Source organism: Elephas maximus, chromosome 17 (assembly GCF_024166365.1).
Source record: "Elephas maximus indicus isolate mEleMax1 chromosome 17, mEleMax1 primary haplotype, whole genome shotgun sequence".
NCBI classification, from domain to species: Eukaryota; Metazoa; Chordata; class Mammalia; order Proboscidea; family Elephantidae; genus Elephas; species Elephas maximus.
This window is the reverse complement of record NC_064835.1, coordinates 86,886,843-86,912,653: the sequence shown is the minus strand read 5'-3', so window position 1 is coordinate 86,912,653 and position 25,811 is coordinate 86,886,843. Positions and strand designations below refer to the sequence as shown.

Genomic DNA, 25,811 nt, shown 5'->3' with positions numbered 1-25,811 from the left:
GCCAGCTCTAGGGGAAGGCTTTCTCTCTCTGTTGGCTCTGGGGGAAGCTCCTTGTCATCAATCTTCCCCTGGACTAGGAGGTTCTCAGCACAGGTACCCTGGGTCCAAAGGATGTGCTGTACTCCTGGCTCTTTTTGCTTGATGAAAATGAGGTACTTCTCCTCTCTGCTCGTTTCCCTCTTTTAAATCTCAAAAGAGATTGACTCAAGATACAACCAAATCCTAGAGATTGTGTCCTGTCTCATTAACATATCTGCCTCTAATCTTGCCTCATTAACATCATAGAGGTTAGGATTTACAACACACAGGATAATTACATTAGATCACAAAATGGTGGATAGCCACACAATACTGGGAATCATGGCCTTGCCAAATTGACACACATTTTTGGGGGAGACACAATTCAATCCATGACAGTTGACATTGAGTTGGTTCTGATGTATAGTAACCTTACGTATAACAGAACAAAACATTGCCTGGCCCTGTGCCGTCTTCATAGATAAATTTATTAACTTACCCGAGGTAACAAAGCAGAGACATCGACCTATATACTCATGCTAACTATTCACTAGGCTTAGTTGGGCATTTCTGAGATGCTGGGGATGCAGTGATGAATGAGATTGACGTGGTCTCTGCCTCTCGCAGCTGCTGACCCAGTAAAGAGGAGAGTCCCGAGCTACCAGCAAAGAGGCTCAAGGGAAGCTAGGAAATCAAAAGATAGTGTCCCACTGAAATGGCTCTGCCCACCAAAGACCCCCTTCCCAGGGTCTACACCCTGAAGGAGCCCTAGGAGACCACCGTGGAGGAAGTTATTATGTTGCTAGGGGGTTACAGTCTGAGAGAAGGGATTTTGAGACTGCCGTGAGGTGCCTATTAACTGTAAACCTCCAGAGAAACCATGATGTCACCTTCCAAATGTCCAGTCACCTCCTGCGAACACAATGTTGCATGCTGGGAAGTGCTGAGAATGTGCAGGTGTGAGAGAGAGAGTGCACACAAGCAGAAGGCAAGCCCCCGTTGGCAGGTGTGCATCAGAGCTTCACACGCCGTCCCACTGAGCCTGGAGTAGCTCAAGAAGCTCAGACTCCCTTCTCTGGGTTGAATGACGTGGCTGTGATAAAGTCATACAGGGAAGATAGTTCGGGAACAGGCAGCAGGTTGGGGGGACCAAGAGAATGGCCCGGTTCTAATCTTGCTGTAAGGTACAGCCTGGTGGGGCCTGTTGTTCACCCCACCACGACAGCAGACAGAGGCGCAGAGCACCAGCGGACTGCCAAGGCTATTTAAAGAACTCACGCACAGAGGCAAAAGTTGGCCCACAAATGAAGGTACAATAAATCAGGCTCACCTCACGCTGAGGTTTTAAAACCTGTTCATGTGTTATGTTTCAAATATCTTCATATAATAAGAGTGTGTGGTATGATACAGAAGAAAAAGAGCAAAGACTTGGAAGTTTAGCAATTCTGGAGGTGAATTCTCATTCTACTACTTACCATCCCTGGGGCTCACTTTCTTCATATGCAAAATGGGAATGAATAATAACACTTCGATTAAACGCAACCTAGAACACAGTGCATACAAGCCCTATGCCGAGGGTTGCTGTCAATAGCAGCTTGTTCTTCACTACGGTCCCATGTCTATGCACAAACGCACAGAGAAACACACAGCTGACACACACTGACATCAGGTGAGCATCAACTTTATCTCTGTATGCAAATGGCTGAACTGATATTCACCGGTATCAGAGCACAAGACACCTGGACTGTTTGTTGGTCCCTGAGCTTCCCAACCACCCTCAGCCTGACAGAGCCATGTACAGTGAGGCTAATCAACCTGGTGCGAGATGACGGGTAAAAACCTGTCCCAGGACACCAAGGAGTGTCTGCTCTGTGATAATGCAGAGATCACAGATGGAGAATTGTCCCCTTCATTCTCTCACTCCAGAGCCTTCCAATTCTAAAGGTAGGAACATTCCATATCTGTCACCATGAATGTCTTCTTCACTGGGTCCAATAACTCACCCTGCTGAACATACGTTCCTCCACCCCCAGTAACACTCAAAGAAAAACCAAAAACCCTAATGAGCAAGGCAATGTGACAGTGTCCCAGATCTCCTGACACTCCCCTTGCTTCTCATGTGAGGAGAGGGCTTTTTATTTGAACTCAGAATTCAAGTAGGGCCACCTGAAAGGCCCCTCATGCAGCTCCTGCTCTCTACCCTCCCACGCCGTTGCTCTGACAGGTCTAAGTCCAAGACAAGGGAAACACATTCTTTAAACTAAATGTGGACCTGAGGGACCTCTTCAGGGGTTCCAATTAACTCAGGATGGTGCTGAGCCTCCTGCCCCTCCAAAGCACACAGCATTCAACGCTGCGTATTTGGCACCTACAGAACTCCAGGGGAGCCCTGGGTCCAAAGAAGACTCCCTGCAGTAGATGTTCCACCTCTCCAAAGAAAAGCTGTAACGTCAGGCTCCTTCCCAACACAAGGCAGTTGCATTAGTTGCAGTTTACATTTTTTAAAAATCTACAAAGCTTATACACATGAAGAATGAAAAGAGATTTTAATAAGGCATTTAAAAAGTTCTAACCCATTATATTTACCTATATGATTCAAAGAAAAATACCTGTAGCCTGGTTATATACATCTCAGCACAGTACTTACATACAAAACTTCGTGTTCACCCCTCAGACCTGGTAACGCCACATCGCCCTCCAAGCTACGTTTGGACCCCTTTGGTATTCTTTCTTAGCACCCTGAACCTTTCTTTCACAATGCTTATCAGGGTATTCCCAATGACTTATTTGTAAGGTATCTGTTTAACATCCTCCTTCCAAGACTGCGGGCTTTTGGGAGAAGCTCAATCCCCGTCATATTCATAGCTCTATTGCGAGTGCCTCATACAGTGCTACCCGGGTGGTGCACACAGTTAAGCACTCAGCTACTAACCAGAAGGGTGGTGGTTTGGGTCTGCCCAGAGGCGCGTTGGAGGACAGACCTGGAGATCTACTTCTAAAACTTTATAGCCACTGAAAACCCTATGGAGCACAGTTCCGCTCCGAAACACATGGGGTCGCCATGAGTCGGAACCGGCTGGTCAGCAACTGATTTTTTTGGTACAAGACCTGGAAACAGCACATGAGCGAGGTGTCTGCCAAAGCTAGAGATGCTTCTGGAGATGTCTACTACAGGTGCCAATGAAATGAAAAGCAGTGCTGAAGTCTCTGGGTGCCAGAAATGGACCCAGTGTACACGCTGGGCAAGCTCAGGAAACCCTTCAGTACGTTATAGATACCTGGCCCTGGAAAAAGGAAACACCGTAACCCTTCTCATGACCCTTCTAAATCCACACGGAAATCCCAAGAAACTCTGTTTTCTTTACAGAACAACACAACTTTAAAAAGACTAAAACTAGAGGCAATTTTTCACTGTGGTGATGGGATTTCAGTGAGGCCAAGTCTGCGTGCTTCCACTGTGCTTTGCTGCACGTGGTGGTTGACATGTGTCACCGTGCCCCAGAGCAAGCGATTCCAGGCTAGTCTGTGTGGCTGTACCTGAGATTCTGATAGCTAGGCATGAAAATTAAGTAGTACTAAGAAAATTAATAGCCTATGATCACAGATACATAAATGCAGTTTCTTTTGCTTAAAAGCAAACCAAAACAAAACTGAGTATCAACATTTTATGTGACAAATCAGCTGAAGACCCTAGAGTCAATTCCAAAAATCTGTCTTGAAACTACTGTTTAACCACTGGAGTATTTTACTTTACAACATTCCCTAAAAATGGGATGACCCTGGGAGTGACTTGCCAGTCTCAGAGCTAGTCCACCTTCCCAGACAGAGCATCCCGGGAGCCGAGGGACCTGCTTTACTCGTCTCTGCACCTGGCTCACCGTCTGACCACAGAAGGTGCCCAATAAACCTCTGTAGAATGAATAAACAGGAATGCCACGTATACACTTGTTATTCTTAAACTTCAGAAGCACTGTGATTCTAATATCATTTTTTGATTAATATCACCTCAGTGTATAACCATGCAAACCCAATTTAGCGTATGTGTGTGAGTGTGTACTGTGGCTGTGTGTGTTTGTGAGTGGGAGGTGTGGCTGCAGCTTTCTGGCCTGGAAATGGGTGTAGGAACTGAACCCACATCCTACAGGACTGGAGATCAGTCCTGACATCATACGTCAGCAACTGCTCTTTTGTTCTCTTCAAATCCCTTGAAGACATGACATGCCTCCAGCCAGTTTTCCATCCACTGTTTATAAAACTGATAATTCTCTAGGGCTTCATGGTATTTGGAGCCCTGGTGGCACAGTGGTTAAGAGCTTGGCTGCTAACCAAAAGGTTGGCAGTTCAAATCCACCAGCCGCTCCTTGGCAACACTACCGGGCAGTTCTACTCTGTCCTATAGGGTAGCTATGAGTTGGAATCGACTCGGCGGCAACGGGTTTGGTTTGGTTTAACATACATATAGTTGGAGTCTCAGAAGGAGACGAGAAAGTACAGCAGAAGAAATATGTGGAGAATTGATAAATGAAAAATTTCCAAAACATAGTAAAATAAAGATAACATACATATCCAAGAATCTTAGCAAACCCCAAGAAAACCACACCTAGGCATTATCATAGACCCATTGCCACCGAGTCGATCCTGACTCATAGGGACCCTATAGGACAGAGTAGAACTGCCCCATAGAGTTTCCAAGGAGCACCTGGTGGATCTGAACTGCCAGCTTTTTGGTTAGCAGCCAAGCTCTTAACCACTGCACCACCAGGGTTCCCAAGGACACAGATAGGTTAAAATTGAAATGACCAATAAAGTTCTATGATGCAAAAGTACGCATAAGAAAGCTGGAGTGCTTAGATTAATTTCAGATAAAACAAAATAAGGAATATTACTAAAGATAAAAAAGTCACTTCACAAGGATAAAGGTCAATTCATCAGAAAGACATAGCCACCACTTATATAACATGAATATATACCTATTTCCAGAGCTTCAAAAGACATGAAGTAAAAACTGACAGACCCAAAGGAAGAATTAGACAAATCCACAATCATGGTTGAAATTGTCACCTATCTCTCTTAGTAACTGATAGATCAACTAGTAAAACAAAAAGTAAAATATAGATCAGAAAAACATTATTATCGTAACCAAACTGACATTTACAGAGGGGAAAAAAAAAAAGACCCCAAAACTGAAAAACACATTTTTTTTCAAATGCCGAGGGAATGTTCACCAATACAGGCCACACACCGGACCATAAAAAAAACCTAATAAATTTAAAAAGAACGAACTCTTGCAGGCTATGTTTCCTGACCACAATCACATTCTAATTTAAATTAGAAATGAATAATAATACATCTAAAGAAGTTCTCATATATTTGAAAATTAAACACCACACTTCTAAGTAAACCAGGGGTCAAAGAAAAAGAATCACAAGGGAAATTACAAAATACTTGAACTGAAAAATGCAAACGTGTGACAAATTTGTGTTATGCAGTTAAATAAGTACTTAGAAAAAGGTACAGTTGCACATGCTTACGGGAGAAAAGGTTTTAAAAAATATCTAAGCCTCCACCTTAAGCTAAAGGTCAGATTAAAGCAAAAGAAAGGAGCAAATAATAATAAAAAAGCATAAATCAATGAGCTAGAAAACAAATAAGAGAGAAAATTAACAAATCCAGAAGTTGGTTCTATGGATAGATTAATAAAACAGATAATTAAAAAGACTGACCAAGAAGGAAAAAAAAGAGAAAACCCCAAACACCAATGGAAACAGCAAAAGGGTAAGAGAATAATATAAACAAATTTATTTCAAGAAACTTAAAGGAACAAGACAAATTCTGTGACGATCTCAACTGACTACAAGAACACAAAATAAAGAACAAATTCTGAAATAAATTTTATCTATTTAAGGTATATAATTACTACCAAAATCCTTCCCACAACAAAAACTCAAAGCTGAGATGGTTTCATAATTTAATTTCATCAAACATTTAAGGAGGAAATATCAGTCTTACATAAAATCTTTCAAAAAATGGAGAAGGGAACACCTCCCAACTCCTTTTATGAAGACTGTATAAACCTGATATCAAAACCCAAAAAAAGGCTTTCTCAAAAAGGAAAAATCACAGACCAATGTCCCTCATGAACAGAGATACAAAAATCTTTAAGAGAATATGAGAAAATTAAATGCAGGATTATATAAAAGATAATACATCACATCCAAGGAAGATTTATCCCAGGAATAAAAGGTTTAACATATAAAAATCAATCAATGTCGTCGTTGTTAAGTGCTGTCGAGTCGGTTCCGACTCACAGCAAACCCCATGTACAGCAGAACGAAATGCTACCTGGTGGGTCCTGTGACACACACACAATCGTCACCATATTTGAGCCTGTTGTGGCAGCCACTGTGTCAAGCCATCTTGTTGAGGGTTCTCCTCTTTTTTGCTGACCCTCTACCTCACCATGTCCTTCTCCAGGAACTGGTCCCTCCTGAGAACATGTCCAAAGTACGTGTGATGAAGTCTCGCCATCCGCGTTTCTAAGGGGCATTCTGGCTGTACTTCCAAGATGGATTCGTTCATTCTTCTGGCAGCCTGTGGTATCTTCAATATTCTTCACCAACACCATAATTCAAAGGCATCAATTCTTCTAAGGTCTTCCTTATTGTCCAGCTTTCAGGTGCACATAAGGCGACTGAAAACACCATGGCTTGGGTCAGGCACACGTTGGCCCTCAGAGTGACATCTTTGCTTTTTAACACTTTAAAGAGGTCTTTCACAGCAGGTTTACCCAATGCAATGAGTCTTTTGATTTCTTGACTGCTGCTTCCATGGCTGTTGATTGTAGAGCCAAGTAAAATGAAATCCTTGACAATTTCAGTCCTTTCTCGGTTTATCACGATGTTACTTACTGGTTCGCTTGTGAGGATTTTTGTTTTCTTTATGTTGAGGTGCACTCCGTACTGACGGCTGTGGTCTTTGATCTTCATCAGTAAGTGCTTCAAGTCCTCTTTGCTTTCAGCAAGCAAGGTTGTGTCATCTGCGTAATGCAGGTTGTTAATGAGTCTTCCTCCAATCCTGATGCCTCATTCTTCTTCATATGGTCCAGCTTCTTGGATTATTTGTTCAGCATACAGACTGAATAGGTATTAGTAAAGGCAAATTTTGTACGAAATCATAAAAGATGATATAATTGCAAGTTTCTTCTCTTCTTTTTTAAATTGCAATAAAAATATACATAACAAAACATTTGCCAATTCAACAGCCTCTCATCTCGTAACTGACTTAAAATGTAATTTCATGAAATAATATGTGTACAATTGCATTGTTTGGTCTTTAACACAGAAATGTAATATATTTGACAATAACAACAAAGAGGAGGGAGTTGGGAATAAATCTGTGTTGGAATATGGAAATGATACCAGATGGCAATTCAACCCACAAGAAGAAATGAAGAGAACAACAACAAAAAAAAAATGGTGAAAAGGTTAATATATTTAAAAAACAGCTTCTGCCATGCACTGCGAGAACCCTTACTGTTCCTTCTCAGAACTTAGCAGTTTTAATTGTACGTATATTTGTGTGATTCTTTGCTTAAGTTCTTCTTTATGGATTAAGCCTTATATTCACATTTCATAAAAATTTCCTTCTCTTGGGGGAAAATAACGAAAATAAACTGTGACTTAACTATTGTTCACCGGTGAGTCATGCCAAGATCTCCCTGTACCTTTTTTAGAAAGTTGCCCATCACTGAAGCAAATGGAACATGCAACGCCTGCAAAGTTCCTGAGAGAAATCTGTTCAAAATCGTGCCCTCCTGCTGCTTAATGACATTATTATTCTCAAGAGCAGAGAGGAACTAACCACTGCACCCACCCAAGTGCAGCACGGTGTCAGGACTGGACCTCACCACAGCCACCATTTGTTCCTGAAGGCACCAGGGCACCTCTACGCCCTTTGTAGCCGACAAGCTGTGCACAACACCTTCACTGTTCATCTCTCAGAAACTCATAAATGGCTCCATCAGCCTGAGAAGAACTAGATGGTGCCCGGCTACCACCGCCAACTGCCCTGACAGGGAAGACAACAGAGAATTCCTGATGGACAGGAGAACAGTGGGATGCGGACCTCAAATTCTAGTAGAAATACCAGACTTAATGGTCTGACTGAGACTGGAGGAACCCCAGAGGTCATGGCCCCCGTACTCTCTGTTAGTCCAAAACTAAAACCATTCCCGAAGCCAACTCTTCAGACAAAGATTCGACTATAAAACATAAAATGATACTGGTGAGGAGAGTGCTTCTTAGCTCAAGGAAACACATGAGACTATGTGGGCAGCTCCCGTCTGGAGGTAAGATGAGAAGGCTGGTTGAATGGACACAGGAAACACAGGGTAGAGAAGAGGTGTGTGCTGTCACATTGTAGGGAGAGCAACTAGGGTCACATAACAATGTTTGTATAAGTTTTTGTACGAGAAACTGACTTGAATTGTAAACTGTCATTTAAAATACAATAGAAAAAGAAAAAAAGGAATCTTAAAAGCAAAGGGCTGAAGCCTGGGAGGTTTCAGACGCCCTAGTGGAGCCCCTGAGGAGAGCAGGGAGGCTGGCCAGGTTTCCCGGTGTCCTGTAATTCATGTCTACCACATACAAATCTAAAACTAGGCTTGGTCCAGAGAAGTGAGTCATCACGCATCTTGTTAAGTTTCTAAAGCTTGTTGAAGACTAACTCCACCAGAAGAGGGAGCATGTGTTCTCTAGGCCTGGTACGGTCCTGCCACATAGTAGGTGCTCAATAAATATTTGTTAAATGAATGAATGAACGAATGAACCAGAGGCACATATCATTAGCACTTGCTGGATGCAGCAATCAGCTGTGAAAGATGAGATGGCACCACCTACCCAACCAGTTTCCTGAGGCCACCTACCACTCCGGCGAGGGCAGACTTGCCTCAAAGTCTGTAACTTAGCTAGACTGTATCCCTTTTTCCTTACATGGAGTTCTTCCTGCCATCATCCTCCTTTAAACTCATCTCCCCTATAACCACACAAAGCTGAAGTCCGATGGTCTATGGGGACCCCTCGTTTAGGGAGTAAAAGAATACGGATGCAGAGGACACCCCAGACCCAGAGGCCACGTTCCCTTCCTCAGACTTGCTACTGGCCATGGACAGGGAGGGGTCAGTGAGGGCATCTGGAGAGGACCAGGCCGTGGGCCACAAGCTGCTGTGCTGTTTCTCTGGCAAAGAAATATCACAGCTTCACGCGAATAACGCCAGTTATCCATGAGATAAATAGCAGAACTTACAAGTGGATGAATAGTATCTCAGATAAGATAAAGTACGCTATTTTCTGGAAATTACATTGATTTAGTGGTATTCAGAATCTTTGAGAAAAGGCAAATTGATAAGTTATTTAGCTAGGAATGTACACAGCTACCCAATCTAGTGCATGTATACATCTGTGCACATGTAAAGCTGTGTATGTCCACGCAGGCTAAGCTTACAGGAACCCACCTGAAAAAAAACCCACACGTTGTAGTCTGTGATGCGTGACAGCTTCCACAGGAGTAACTTGTGTTTACTCACCCAGAGGTGAATATGTTCATATGACATTTGAAAAACAGTTTAGACATTTTCAGGTTTTATAGGGGGAAAAACCTATTAGGGACTTTTCCAAAACCATTATTACAAAAATAGCTAAGCATAAAAGCTTCAAACATTATAAGCTTAATTTAGAAATTATATTTACATAATTCTTGGGAAAATATAACAGGAATTCATTCTAATGCTGAGGTTTGTCTTGCAAAGACAGTATCTAACTTGGCAACTTTGAGTCTGGGCATGAGAGCTGCACTCAGGCTGACGGCTGCACGTACACGTGACCCAGGGGACACTGGAGTCAAGGGCACAGGAGATGTCTTTACAAGGGCTGGCTTATTTTTAACGTCGTGAATTTATTGAGGTAATAAACTCCCTTTCTCCTATGCACGTATATAAAGTAATGACACCAAGAAAGTACTGAGGGCTTAATTTATCTAGGATGTTACATATGTAATCCGGCAATTCTGCAACAGGGCAGATGCAGAGCTGAGTTTTTTTTTTAGTAGGGAGACATGCTCCAAAGCCTATTAATAAGAAGACATAACACCACTCCATCTTGGCCCATTCGAAATAGACGAAAATCAGACACCAAGGTTGAATAATTATTAGTAAGATTTTTATAGTACAGTGACAATGACGAAGATGACTTGCATGCCCATTTGAAATAGACAAAATCAGACACCAAGGCTGAATTATTATTAGTAAGATTTTTAAAGTACAGTAACAATGACAAAGATGACCTACACGCACGGGGCTTCACACAGTACAAGGCCCTGTGTTCACTGGAACCCTCCAGTCATTGGGTTGCTATTCCTATTGCCATGCGGTCACCTACTTAATATGGCCCTTATTTTTTTAGTCATATAGTCTTTCTGGCTCCCACAAAATGACTGGGTGCGACTATGCGAATACGGAGTTTGTGGCCCGCCAAGGGGACTGGACAGCCTGCTAAAATGCAAATAAGGTGCATGGAACTCCTGTGGAGGTGGGATCAGGCAAATAAGGTATATGGAACCCTAATGAGGGGAATGGTCAGTTTTGCTATCCCTCAAGGCTTAAAAAAGAGAGCCAGTTCTAGAGCGAGGAAGGGAACCTCACTATCACCAAGAAGAAAAGACAGAAGTGGAGTGTGCCCTTTGGACCTAGGGTCCCTGCACTGAGAACATCCTAGACCCAGGAGACAGCTGTAACACCAGAGATGGTGCAAGATGGTGAGAACTGGTGGTAGAGAAATGATGGCCCCAGAACCAGGAGAACGGCATGTGATGGCACAATGGGCTTCCTGGCCCGCAGAATGAGGCAGTGACAGTGGATATGCTGAGTCACAGAGCGAGGGAGCTGAGCACCTTTGGGAAGGAGGCTTCCTGGCAGAGCCTCCACAGAGCTAGGCTTGCTGATTCACAGAGCAAGAGAGCTAAGCGCCTTTGGGCCGAGGCTTTCTGGTGGAGTGGGGTGCTTCCAGGCACTTATTGGTGGAGCTAAGGAGCTTTGTAACACTTGCCTGAGCAGGACAGAGGCTGGTCCAAGGGGCTTAGGGGCCAGAGAAAGACCTGCCTGTGGGCACGGCTGGGAAGGGCCTATCCTGATGGAAGACCTGTACCTTGAGTCCTTCCTGATCCTGAATTGTAACCTATTACTTCCCTAATAAATCCCACAACTACGAGTATGTTCTTTGAGTTCTGTGTGGTCACTGAAACAAATTATTGAACCCAGCAGGGAAAAACAGTGCCATGTGTCTGACCTCCCTCTCCTAGCAATCAGCCTGGGGCTGTTGATGCTGATAATGACTCTCCCCCCAGTGAAGTGAGACAGGAGATCTGACGCTGCTCCCACGCCATTTTTACACCTATGTTACAAAAGAGGAAAGTGAGGCTTGTGGGGGGGGGGGGCGGGTGAACTGACTGCACCCATATCTCCAGGCATTCCCCCACTGCGCCAGGATGTGGGTGGACCCCTCAGAAGATGCAACGTCAATTTCCCAAGACTGTCCACCAAGCCCAGGTGATGTGCAGATGGGGCGACTGTCAGGACTGACACAGGCCACGATACCGGGAACTTTCCCCTTGGGGTATGGAACATGCCATCTATTTATTTCTATCGAGCACACAAAGTTAAATCAGGTTTTAGCTCTACCTCACTCTACACCATAAAGCACACAATCACAATTCTGTGAGGTCACCTGCAGCCAAGTGAGGTGGCTCTGGGAGGGACCACCAGCCTCTGCTCTGCAGGCGCTCGGGGAGGTCACCCCGCACAGGGGAGTCCACCCCTGAGATCAGCCCTTTGGTTCTGGTCTTTAAGTACAGGGATAATTCCAATGGTCTTTGACTCTAACCTCTGCTGCCTTCCCAAAGTATACAGACTGCACGGTGGAGATCCAAGTTACAAGCATTAGATACTAACAGTGAAATACTCTGCGTACAGAGTCCCCTCCCTCTGAACATGCGTGTCATAAACAAAACAAATAAATCATTATTTTGCTCCCAAATCCACATGACTCAAGAAGATAAAATGGTATCTGTCAGGAAGGAGGTCATAACACATAAACATGCTAGAACACGAGATAACAGACGCTGAGGGTCTATCCGTATGCCCCGGGTGGTGACAGGTGGCCCATGCCCTGGTGGTCGTGGAAGGGCCCCCCCGCCCTCACAGCCCCTCACATCTCTCCCTCCGCCACCTCTTTGCTCTCAGGGGTCCCCACGCCCTGGTGGTCGTGGAAGGGTCCTCCCGCCCTCACAGCCCCTCACATCTCTCCCTCCGCCACCTCTTTGCTCTCAGGGCCCTCACATCTCTCCCTCCGCCACCTCTTTGCTCTCAGGGCCCCCTTCAGGAGCTCTAACCTGGGGTCAGGCCAGATGCACTGGTACAAGGCAGCCATCTTCCTGAATGTGGACTCAGCCTCTGGCTCTTTCATCCTCCTGGAAAACAGCAGCAGGGAGAACGGTGCGCCTTCTCTGTCCCCCCCGGGGTGGCCTGGGGCCCTCGGGACACCGTCAGGTGCTGATCAAGAGTTCCTTGTCCCCATCTCCCCCAGCAGCACCCAGAGGCCACGTGGAAGCAGGGATTCTGCCCACCCCAGCCGCTCCTGAGGCCCCGCGAGCTCCGGGGCAGGTGTGCAGGCACCCAGCAGTGAACGCTGTCCGATAAACATGCCACTTCCTTGTCTCACTCCAGGCCCCAAGGACGGGTGGTGGGGCTGGCTTCTCAGGGAGTTGGTCTGGAGCTGTCACCTGCCTCCCTCCGACTGGAGGGGCTGCTGAATCACCGAGGATGAAAAACAACAAACCTGGGCTTGGTTTTATTACGCTCACCACAGTGGCAGGCCAAAGGCAACACAGGCTGAGGCTGCATTCCACACTGAGTGAGGGCTGGTCCCAGGAAGAAACAAGATCTGCTTCTGAGAAAACCCAGAACGGATTCCGAGCCACACACCTCAGCCCCGTGCTCCCTCACAGGCCCCCACGGCACGGATGCTTGCTCTCTGGGACGCCAGGGGCGTTTGTGGGGGCACGTCCATCTCTGCCCCTCCACGTCTGCCCTCGAGCTTCAGCTTTCTTGTCATTTCCTCTGAACGCCCGTGATGTTACCTCAGGTCCTAGACATGTTCAGTGAACTGATTCCCTGGGATCGTTCACACGCTCCTTTGAGCCAGGCACTTGCTACCCGGCTCACTGTGGCAGTGAGGTGACTTCTAACACTCCCTGCTGGGGACCACACCTTGCAGGTGTGCAGGCCGCACCCACCCAAAGAGAAATCGCCCACTGCAGGCTGAGTCACAAACCTCCCGGCCTCTCCAGGAGACACAGGTGCCTGACCGGGGCTGCCACAGCAAGGTGTTCTCCGATTACCCGGCCGCTGCCACTTCACAATACTAGACTCCTGCCACCCTGCAGCCAGCCTCCTGACTCACGTTCGTCCAAAGTCTAATGGCTGCTATCCCGGTTCAGTCAGCGGTTTCCGGGCAACCTGACAACGGAGCGACCCCGCGTTACTAAAGTCCAGGAGCAAGACAGACAGCGAGGGTGACTTCTGAAGACAGCCTGAACAGCTCCTAGCTTGCTTTTCTGTTTTCCTATACGCATTTTTATATATATCTCTAGTGAAACAGTTTGTAATTTAAATAATAAAATGTAAACATATATATATATATTTAGTGGTGATAAAGGCAGTCAGTTTAGAGAAGAACTTCGGGAAAAAAATCATTAAGTGCTTTGAAGGTGAAGCCCTGGTGATGCAGTGGTTAAGAGCTTGGTTGTTAACCAAAAGGTCAGCAGTTCGAATCCACCAGCCGCTCCTTGGAAACCCTATAGGGAAGTTCTACTCTGTCCTATAGGGTCACTATGAGTTGGAATAGACTCGATGGCAATGGGTTTGGCTTTGAAGGTAATTTATATATGCTTGACCTTGTAAACACAGCCCTATTGGGCAGCTCCACCCTTTCATATAGGGTTGCTATGAGTCAGAATCGACTTGGCAGCAACAGGTATGGTTTTTGTTTTGTTTTGTTTTCGACCTTGTAAGCAGGAGTCCTTGGGTGGTACAAATGGTTAAGCACTCGGCTACTAACTGAAAGGTTGGTGGTTCAAATCCACTTAGAAGCACCACAGAAGAAAGGCCTGGCCATCTACTTCTGAAAAATCAGCCACTGAAAACCCTGTGGAGCACAGCTCTCCTCTGACCCACATGGGGTCACCACGCTGAAAACCCTGTGGAGCACAGCTCTCCTCTGACACACATGGGGTCACCACGCTGAAAACCCTGTGGAGCACAGCTCTCCTCTGACACACATGGGGTCACCACGCTGAAAACCCTGTGGAGCACAGCTCTACCCTGACACACATGGGGTCACCACGCTGAAAACCCTGTGGAGCACAGCTCTACCCTGACACACATGGGGTCACCACACTGAAAACCCTGTGGAGCACAGCTCTCCTCTGACGCACATGGGGTCACCACGCTGAAAACCCTGTGGAGCACAGCTCTCCTCTGACGCACATGGGGTCACCACGCTGAAAACCCTGTGGAGCACAGCTCTACCCTGACACACATGGGGTCACCACACTGAAAACCCTGTGGAGCACAGCTCTACCCTGACGCACATGGGGTCACCACACTGAAAACCCTGTGGAGCACAGCTCTCCTCTGACGCACATGGGGTCACCACGCTGAAAACCCTGTGGAGCACAGCTCTCCTCTGACGCACATGGGTCACCACGCTGAAAACCCTGTGGAGCACAGCTCTCCTCTGACGCACATGGGGTCACCACACTGAAAACCCTGTGGAGCACAGCTCTCCTCTGACACACATGGGGTCACCACACTGAAAACCCTGTGGAGCACAGCCCTCCTCTGACACACATGGGGTCACCACGCTGAAAACCCTGTGGAGCACAGCTCTACCCTGACACACATGGGGTCACCACACTGAAAACCCTGTGGAGCACAGCTCTCCTCTGACACACATGGGGTCACCACGCTGAAAACCCTGTGGAGCACAGCTCTACCCTGACACACATGGGGTCACCACACTGAAAACCCTGTGGAGCACAGCTCTCCTCTGACGCACATGGGGTCACCACGCTGAAAACCCTGTGGAGCACAGCTCTACCCTGACACACATGGGGTCACCACACTGAAAACCCTGTGGAGCACAGCTCTACCCTGACGCACATGGGGTCACCACACTGAAAACCCTGTGGAGCACAGCTCTCCTCTGACGCACATGGGGTCACCACGCTGAAAACCCTGTGGAGCACAGCTCTCCTCTGACGCACATGGGGTCACCACGCTGAAAACCCTGTGGAGCACAGCTCTCCTCTGACGCACATGGGTCACCACGCTGAAACCCTGTGGAGCACAGCTCTACCCTGACACACATGGGGTCACCATGCTGAAAACCCTGTGGAGCACAGCTCTCCTCTGACACACATGGGGTCACCACGCTGAAAACCCTGTGGAGCACAGCTCTCCTCTGACACACATGGGGTCACCATGCTGAAAACCCTGTGGAGCACAGCTCTCCTCTGACACACATGGGGTCACCATGCTGAAAACCCTGTGGAGCACAGCTCTCCTCTGACACAAATGGGGTCACCACGCTGAAAACCCTGTGGAGCACAGCTCTCCTCTGACACACATGGGGTCACCACGCTGAAAACCCTGTGGAGCACAGCTCTCCTCTGACACACATGGGGTCACCACGCTGAAAACCCTATGCAGCACAGCTCTCCTCTGACACACATGGGGTAACCACGCTGAAAACCCTGTGGAGCACAGCTCTCCTCTGACACACATGGGGTCACCACGCTGAAAACCCTGTGGAGCACAGCTCTCCTCTGACGCACATGGGTCACCACGCTGAAAACCCTGTGGAGCACAGCTCTCCTCTGACACACATGGGGTCACCACGCTGAAAACCCTGTGGAGCACAGCTCTCCTCTGACGCACACGGGGTCACCACGCTGAAAACCCTGTGGAGCACAGCTCTCCTCTGACGCACATGGGGTCACCACGCTGAAAACCCTGTGGAGCACAGCTCTCCTCTGACACACACGGGGTCACCACACTGAAAACCCTGTGGAGCACAGCTCTCCTCTGACACACATGGGGTCACCACACTGAAAACCCTGTGGAGCACAGCTCTCCTCTGACACACATGGGGTCACCACACTGAAAACCCTGTGGAGAACAGCTCTCCTCTGACACACATGGGGTCACCACACTGAAAACCCTGTGGAGCACAGCTCTCCTCTGACACACATGGGGTCACCACGCTGAAAACCCTGTGGAGCACAGCTCTCCTCTGACACACATGGGGTCACCACGCTGAAAACCCTGTGGAGCACAGCTCTCCTCTGACACACATGGGGTCACCACGCTGAAAACCCTGTGGAGCACAGCTCTCCTCTGACACACATGGGGTCACCACGCTGAAAACCCTGTGGAGCACAGCTCTCCTCTGACACACATGGGGTCACCACGCTGAAAACCCTGTGGAGCACAGCTCTCCTCTGACACACATGGGGTCACCACGCTGAAAACCCTGTGGGGCACAGCTCTCCTCTGACACACATGGGGTCACCACGCTGAAAACCCTGTGGAGCACAGCTCTCCTCTGACACACATGGGGTCACCACACTGAAAACCCTGTGGAGCACAGCTCTCCTCTGACACACATGGGGTCACCACGCTGAAAACCCTGTGGAGCACAGCTCTCCTCTGACACACATGGGGTCACCACGCTGAAAACCCTGTGGAGCACAGCTCTCCTCTGACACACATGGGGTCACCACACTGGAAACCCTGTGGAGCACAGCTCTCCTCTGACACACATGGGGTCACCACGCTGAAAACCCTGTGGAGCACAGCTCTCCTCTGACACACATGGGGTCACCACACTGAAAACCCTGTGGAGCACAGCTCTCCTCTGACACACATGGGGTCACCACGCTGAAAACCCTGTGGAGCACAGCTCTCCTCTGACACACATGGGGTCACCACACTGAAAACCCTGTGGGGCACAGCTCTCCTCTGACACACATGGGGTCACCACGCTGAAAACCCTGTGGAGCACAGCTCTCCTCTGACACACATGGGGTCACCACGCTGAAAACCCTGTGGAGCACAGCTCTCCTCTGACACACATGGGGTCACCACGCTGAAAACCCTGTGGAGCACAGCTCTCCTCTGACACACATGGGGTCACCACGCTGAAAACCCTGTGGAGCACAGCTCTACCCTGAGACACATGGGGTCACCACGCTGAAAACCCTGTGGAGCACAGCTCTCCTCTGACACACATGGGGTCACCACGCTGAAAACCCTGTGGGGCACAGCTCTCCTCTGACACACATGGGGTCACCACGCTGAAAACCCTGTGGAGCACAGCTCTCCTCTGACACACATGGGGTCACCACGCTGAAAACCCTGTGGAGCACAGCTCTCCTCTGACACACATGGGATCACCACGCTGAAAACCCTGTGGAGCACAGCTCTCCTCTGACACACATGGGGTCACCACACTGAAAACCCTGTGGAGCACAGCTCTCCTCTGACACACATGGGGTCACCACACTGAAAACCCTGTGGAGCACAGCTCTCCTCTGACACACATGGGGTCACCACGCTGAAAACCCTGTGGAGCACAGCTCTCCTCTGACACACATGGGGTCACCACGCTCAAAACCCTGTGGAGCACAGCTCTCCTCTGACACACATGGGGTCACCACGCTGAAAACCCTGTGGAGCAGAGCTCTACCCTGACACACATGGGGTCACCACACTGAAAACCCTGTGGGGCACAGCTCTACCCTGACACACATGGGGTCACCACACTGAAAACCCTGTGGAGCACAGCTCTCCTCTGACACACATGGGGTCACCACGCTGAAAACCCTGTGGAGCACAGCTCTCCTCTGACACACATGGGGTCACCACGCTGAAAACCCTGTGGAGCACAGCTCTCCTCTGACACACATGGGGTCACCACGCTGAAAACCCTGTGGAGCACAGCTCTCCTCTGACACACATGGGGTCACCACGCTGAAAACCCTGTGGAGCACAGCTCTCCTCTGACACACATGGGGTCACCACACTGAAAACCCTGTGGAGCACAGCTCTCCTCTGACACACATGGGGTCACCACGCTGAAAACCCTGTGGAGCACAGCTCTCCTCTGACACACATGGGGTCACCACGCTGAAAACCCTGTGGAGCACAGCTCTCCTCTGACACACATGGGGTCACCACACTGAAAAGCCTGTGGAGCACAGCTCTCCTCTGACACACATGGGGTCACCACACTGAAAACCCTGTGGAGCACAGCTCTCCTCTGACACACATGGGTCACCACGCTGAAAACCCTGTGGAGCACAGCTCTCCTCTGACACACATGGGGTCACCACACTGAAAACCCTGTGGAGCACAGCTCTCCTCTGACACACATGGGGTCACCACGCTGAATACCCTGTGGAGCACAGCTCTACCCTGACACACATGGGGTCACCACACTGGAAACCCTGTGGAGCACAGCTCTACCCTGACACACATGGGGTCACCACGCTGAAAACCCTGTGGAGCACAGCTCTCCTCTGACACACATGGGGTCACCACGCTGAAAACCCTGTGGAGCACAGCCCTACCCTGACAAACATGGGGTCACCACGCTGAAAACCCTGTGGAGCACAGCTCTCCTCTGACACACATGGGGTCACCACACTGAAAACCCTGTGGAGCACAGCTCTACCCTGACACACATGGGGTCACCACGCTGAAAACCCTGTGGAGCACAGCTCTCCTCTGACGCACATGGGGTCACCACACTGAAGACCCTGTGGAGCACAGCTCTCCTCTGACACACATGGGGTCACCACGCTGAAAACCCTGTGGAGCACAGCTCTCCTCTGACACACATGGGGTCACCACGCTGAAAACCCTGTGGAGCACAGCTCTCCTCTGACACACATGGGGTCACAACGCTGAAAACCCTGTGGAGCACAGCTCTCCTCTGACGCACATGGGGTCACCACGCTGAATACCCTGTGGGGCACAGCTCTCCTCTGACACACATGGGGTCACCACACTGAAAACCCTGTGGAGCACAGCTCTCCTCTGACGCACATGGGGTCACCACACTGAAAACCCTGTGGAGCACAGCTCTCCTCTGACACACATGGGGTCACCACATTGAAAACCCTGTGGAGCACAGCTCTCCTCTGACGCACATGGGGTCACCACATTGAAAACCCTGTGGAGCACAGCTCTCCTCTGACACACATGGGGTCACCACACTGAAAACCCTGTGGAGCACAGCTCTCCTCTGACGCACATGGGGTCACCACGCTGAAAACCCTGTGGAGCACAGCTCTCCTCTGACGCACATGGGGTCACCACATTGAAAACCCTGTGGAGCACAGCTCTCCTCTGACGCACATGGGGTCACCACACTGAAAACCCTGGGGAGCACAGCTCTCCTCTGACGCACATGGGGTCACCACGCTGAAAACCCTGTGGGGCACAGCTCTCCTCTGACACACATGGGGTCACCACGCTGAAAACCCTGTGGAGCACAGCTCTACCCTGACACACATGGGGTCACCACGCTGAAAACCCTGTGGGGCACAGCTCTCCTCTGACGCACATGGGGTCACCACGCTGAAAACCCTGTGGAGCACAGCTCTCCTCTGACACACATGGGGTCACCACACTGAAAACCCTGTGGAGCACAGCTCTCCTCTGACGCACATGGGGTCACCACACTGAAAACCCTGTGGAGCACAGCTCTCCTCTGACGCACATGGGGTCACCACGCTGAAAACCCTGTGGAGCACAGCTCTCCTCTGACACACATGGGGTCACCACATTGAAAACCCTGTGGAGCACAGCTCTCCTCTGACACACATGGGGTCACCACATTGAAAACCCTGTGGAGCACAGCTCTCCTCTGACGCACACGGGGTCACCACGCTGAAAACCCTGTGGAGCACAGCTCTCCTCTGACGCACATGGGGTCACCACGCTGAAAACCCTGTGGAGCACAGCTCTCCTCTGACACACACGGGGTCACCACACTGAAAACCCTGTGGAGCACAGCTCTCCTCTGACACACATGGGGTCACCACACTGAAAACCCTGTGGAGCACAGCTCTCCTCTGACACACATGGGGTCACCACACTGAAAACCCTGTGGAGCACAGCTCTCCTCTGACACACATGGGGTCACCACACTGAAAACCCTGTGGAGCACAGCTCTCCTCTGACACACATGGGGTCACCACGCTGAAAACCCTGTGGAGCACAGCTCTCCTCTGACACACATGGGGTCACCACGCTGAAAACCCTGTGGAGCACAGCTCTCCTCTGACACACATGGGGTCACCACACTGAAAACCCTGTGGAGCACAGCTCTCCTCTGACACACATGGGGTCACCACGCTGAAAACCCTGTGGAGCACAGCTCTCCTCTGACACACATGGGGTCACCACGCTCAAAACCCTGTGGAGCACAGCTCTCCTCTGACACACATGGGGTCACCACGCTGAAAACCCTGTGGAGCACAGCTCTCCTCTGACACACATGGGGTCACCACACTGAAAACCCTGTGGAGCACAGCTCTCCTCTGACACACATGGGTCACCACGCTGAAAACCCTGTGGAGCACAGCTCTCCTCTGACACACATGGGGTCACCACACTGAAAACCCTGTGGAGCACAGCTCTCCTCTGACACACATGGGGTCACCACACTGAAAACCCTGTGGAGCACAGCTCTCCTCTGACACACATGGGGTCACCACGCTGAAAACCCTGTGGAGCACAGCTCTACCCTGACACACATGGGGTCACCACACTGAAAACCCTGTGGGGCACAGCTCTACCCTGACACACATGGGGTCACCACACTGAAAACCCTGTGGAGCACAGCTCTCCTCTGACACACATGGGGTCACCACGCTGAAAACCCTGTGGAGCACAGCTCTCCTCTGACACACATGGGGTCACCACGCTGAAAACCCTGTGGAGCACAGCTCTCCTCTGACACACATGGGGTCACCACGCTGAAAACCCTGTGGAGCACAGCTCTCCTCTGACACACATGGGGTCACCACGCTGAAAACCCTGTGGAGCACAGCTCTCCTCTGACACACATGGGGTCACCACGCTGAAAACCCTGTGGAGCACAGCTCTCCTCTGACACACATGGGGTCACCACGCTGAAAACCCTGTGGAGCACAGCTCTCCTCTGACACACATGGGGTCACCACGCTGAAAACCCTGTGGAGCACAGCTCTCCTCTGACACACATGGGGTCACCACACTGAAAAGCCTGTGGAGCACAGCTCTCCTCTGACACACATGGGGTCACCACACTGAAAACCCTGTGGAGCACAGCTCTCCTCTGACACACATGGGTCACCACGCTGAAAACCCTGTGGAGCACAGCTCTCCTCTGACACACATGGGGTCACCACACTGAAAACCCTGTGGAGCACAGCTCTCCTCTGACACACATGGGGTCACCACGCTGAATACCCTGTGGAGCACAGCTCTACCCTGACACACATGGTGTCACCACACTGGAAACCCTGTGGAGCACAGCTCTACCCTGACACACATGGGGTCACCACGCTGAAAACCCTGTGGAGCACAGCTCTCCTCTGACACACATGGGGTCACCACGCTGAAAACCCTGTGGAGCACAGCCCTACCCTGACAAACATGGGGTCACCACGCTGAAAACCCTGTGGAGCACAGCTCTCCTCTGACACACATGGGGTCACCACACTGAAAACCCTGTGGAGCACAGCTCTACCCTGACACACATGGGGTCACCACGCTGAAAACCCTGTGGAGCACAGCTCTCCTCTGACGCACATGGGGTCACCACACTGAAGACCCTGTGGAGCACAGCTCTCCTCTGACACACATGGGGTCACCACGCTGAAAACCCTGTGGAGCACAGCTCTCCTCTGACACACATGGGGTCACCACGCTGAAAACCCTGTGGAGCACAGCTCTCCTCTGACACACATGGGGTCACAACGCTGAAAACCCTGTGGAGCACAGCTCTCCTCTGACGCACATGGGGTCACCACGCTGAATACCCTGTGGGGCACAGCTCTCCTCTGACACACATGGGGTCACCACACTGAAAACCCTGTGGAGCACAGCTCTCCTCTGACGCACATGGGGTCACCACACTGAAAACCCTGTGGAGCACAGCTCTCCTCTGACACACATGGGGTCACCACATTGAAAACCCTGTGGAGCACAGCTCTCCTCTGACGCACATGGGGTCACCACATTGAAAACCCTGTGGAGCACAGCTCTCCTCTGACACACATGGGGTCACCACACTGAAAACCCTGTGGAGCACAGCTCTCCTCTGACGCACATGGGGTCACCACGCTGAAAACCCTGTGGGGCACAGCTCTCCTCTGACGCACATGGGGTCACCACATTGAAAACCCTGTGGAGCACAGCTCTCCTCTTACGCACATGGGGTCACCACACTGAAAACCCTGGGGAGCACAGCTCTCCTCTGACGCACATGGGGTCACCACGCTGAAAACCCTGTGGGGCACAGCTCTCCTCTGACACACATGGGGTCACCACGCTGAAAACCCTGTGGAGCACAGCTCTACCCTGACACACATGGGGTCACCACGCTGAAAACCCTGTGGGGCACAGCTCTCCTCTGACGCACATGGGGTCACCACGCTGAAAACCCTGTGGAGCACAGCTCTCCTCTGACACACATGGGGTCACCACACTGAAAACCCTGTGGAGCACAGCTCTCCTCTGACGCACATGGGGTCACCACACTGAAAACCCTGTGGAGCACAGCTCTCCTCTGACGCACATGGGGTCACCACGCTGAAAACCCTGTGGAGCACAGCTCTCCTCTGACACACATGGGGTCACCACATGGAAAACCCTGTGGAGCACAGCTCTCCTCTGACACACATGGGGTCACCACATTGAAAACCCTGTGGAGCACAGCTCTCCTCTGACGCACACGGGGTCACCACGCTGAAAACCCTGTGGAGCACAGCTCTCCTCTGACGCACATGGGGTCACCACGCTGAAAACCCTGTGGAGCACAGCTCTCCTCTGACACACACGGGGTCACCACACTGAAAACCCTGTGGAGCACAGCTCTCCTCTGACACACATGGGGTCACCACACTGAAAACCCTGTGGAGCACAGCTCTCCTCTGACACACATGGGGTCACCACACTGAAAACCCTGTGGAGCACAGCTCTCCTCTGACACACATGGGGTCACCACACTGAAAACCCTGTGGAGCACAGCTCTCCTCTGACACACATGGGGTCACCACGCTGAAAACCCTGTGGAGCACAGCTCTCCTCTGACACACATGGGGTCACCACGCTGAAAACCCTGTGGAGCACAGCTCTCCTCTGACACACATGGGGTCACCACGCTGAAAACCCTGTGGAGCACAGCTCTCCTCTGACACACATGGGGTCACCACGCTGAAAACCCTGTGGAGCACAGCTCTCCTCTGACACACATGGGGTCACCACACTGAAAACCCTGTGGAGCACAGCTCTCCTCTGAGACACATGGGGTCACCACGCTGAAAACCCTGTGGGGCACAGCTCTCCTCTGACACACATGGGGTCACCACGCTGAAAACCCTGTGGAGCACAGCTCTCCTCTGACACACATGGGGTCACCACACTGAAAACCCTGTGGAGCACAGCTCTCCTCTGACACACATGGGGTCACCACGCTGAAAACCCTGTGGAGCACAGCTCTCCTCTGACACACATGGGGTCACCACACTGAAAACCCTGTGGAGCACAGCTCTCCTCTGACACACATGGGGTCACCACGCTGGAAACCCTGTGGAGCACAGCTCTCCTCTGACACACATGGGGTCACCACGCTGAAAACCCTGTGGAGCACAGCTCTCCTCTGACACACATGGGGTCACCACACTGAAAACCCTGTGGAGCACAGCTCTTCTCTGACACACATGGGGTCACCACACTGAAAACCCTGTGGGGCACAGCTCTCCTCTGACACACATGGGGTCACCACGCTGAAAACCCTGTGGAGCACAGCTCTCCTCTGACACACATGGGGTCACCACGCTGAAAACCCTGTGGAGCACAGCTCTCCTCTGACACACATGGGGTCACCACGCTGAAAACCCTGTGGAGCACAGCTCTCCTCTGACACACATGGGGTCACCACGCTGAAAACCCTGCGGAGCACAGCTCTACCCTGACACACATGGGGTCACCACGCTGAAAACCCTGTGGAGCACAGCTCTCCTCTGACACACATGGGGTCACCACACTGAAAACCCTGTGGAGCACAGCTCTCCTCTGACACACATGGGGTCACCACGCTGAAAACCCTGTGGAGCACAGCTCTCCTCTGACACACATGGGGTCACCACGCTGAAAACCCTGTGGAGCACAGCTCTCCTCTGACACACATGGGGTCACCACACTGAAAACCCTGTGGAGCACAGCTCTCCTCTGACACACATGGGGTCACCACACTGAAAACCCTGTGGAGCACAGCTCTCCTCTGACACACATGGGGTCACCACGCTGAAAACCCTGTGGAGCACAGCTCTACCCTGACACACATGGGGTCACCACACTGAAAACCCTGTGGGGCACAGCTCTACCCTGACACACATGGGGTCACCACACTGAAAACCCTGTGGAGCACAGCTCTCCTCTGACACACATGGGGTCACCACGCTGAAAACCCTGTGGAGCACAGCTCTCCTCTGACACACATGGGGTCACCACGCTGAAAACCCTGTGGAGCACAGCTCTCCTCTGACACACATGGGGTCACCACGCTGAAAACCCTGTGGAGCACAGCTCTCCTCTGACACACATGGGGTCACCACGCTGAAAACCCTGTGGAGCACAGCTCTCCTCTGACACACATGGGGTCACCACACTGAAAACCCTGTGGAGCACAGCTCTCCTCTGACACACATGGGGTCACCACGCTGAAAACCCTGTGGAGCACAGCTCTCCTCTGACACACATGGGGTCACCACGCTGAAAACCCTGTGGAGCACAGCTCTCCTCTGACACACATGGGGTCACCACACTGAAAAGCCTGTGGAGCACAGCTCTCCTCTGACACACATGGGGTCACCACACTGAAAACCCTGTGGAGCACAGCTCTCCTCTGACACACATGGGTCACCACGCTGAAAACCCTGTGGAGCACAGCTCTCCTCTGACACACATGGGGTCACCACACTGAAAACCCTGTGGAGCACAGCTCTCCTCTGACACACATGGGGTCACCACGCTGAATACCCTGTGGAGCACAGCTCTACCCTGACACACATGGGGTCACCACACTGGAAACCCTGTGGAGCACAGCTCTACCCTGACACACATGGGGTCACCACGCTGAAAACCCTGTGGAGCACAGCTCTCCTCTGACACACATGGGGTCACCACGCTGAAAACCCTGTGGAGCACAGCCCTACCCTGACAAACATGGGGTCACCACGCTGAAAACCCTGTGGAGCACAGCTCTCCTCTGACACACATGGGGTCACCACACTGAAAACCCTGTGGAGCACAGCTCTACCCTGACACACATGGGGTCACCACGCTGAAAACCCTGTGGAGCACAGCTCTCCTCTGACGCACATGGGGTCACCACACTGAAGACCCT

General features: G+C 50.7%; 1 protein-coding gene across 9 annotated transcripts in view; it reads right to left on the bottom strand.

The window, feature by feature from the left end:
• The window catches only part of CRACDL (CRACD like), a 180,316-nt gene that overhangs the window by 63,896 nt on the left and 90,609 nt on the right, over positions 1-25,811 (bottom strand). The window contains exon 2 of one of the 9 annotated variants that reach the window (XM_049856553.1): positions 12,460-12,537. The exons of 7 other annotated variants lie outside the window; for them this stretch is intronic. In XM_049856553.1, the coding sequence (XP_049712510.1) occupies positions 12,460-12,533 (74 nt within the window). In that variant the 5' untranslated portion in view covers positions 12,534-12,537. Of the gene's footprint in view, positions 1-12,459; positions 13,586-25,811 lie in introns of all 9 variants that reach the window. One more of the 9 variants, XM_049856551.1, reaches the window with a different exon arrangement.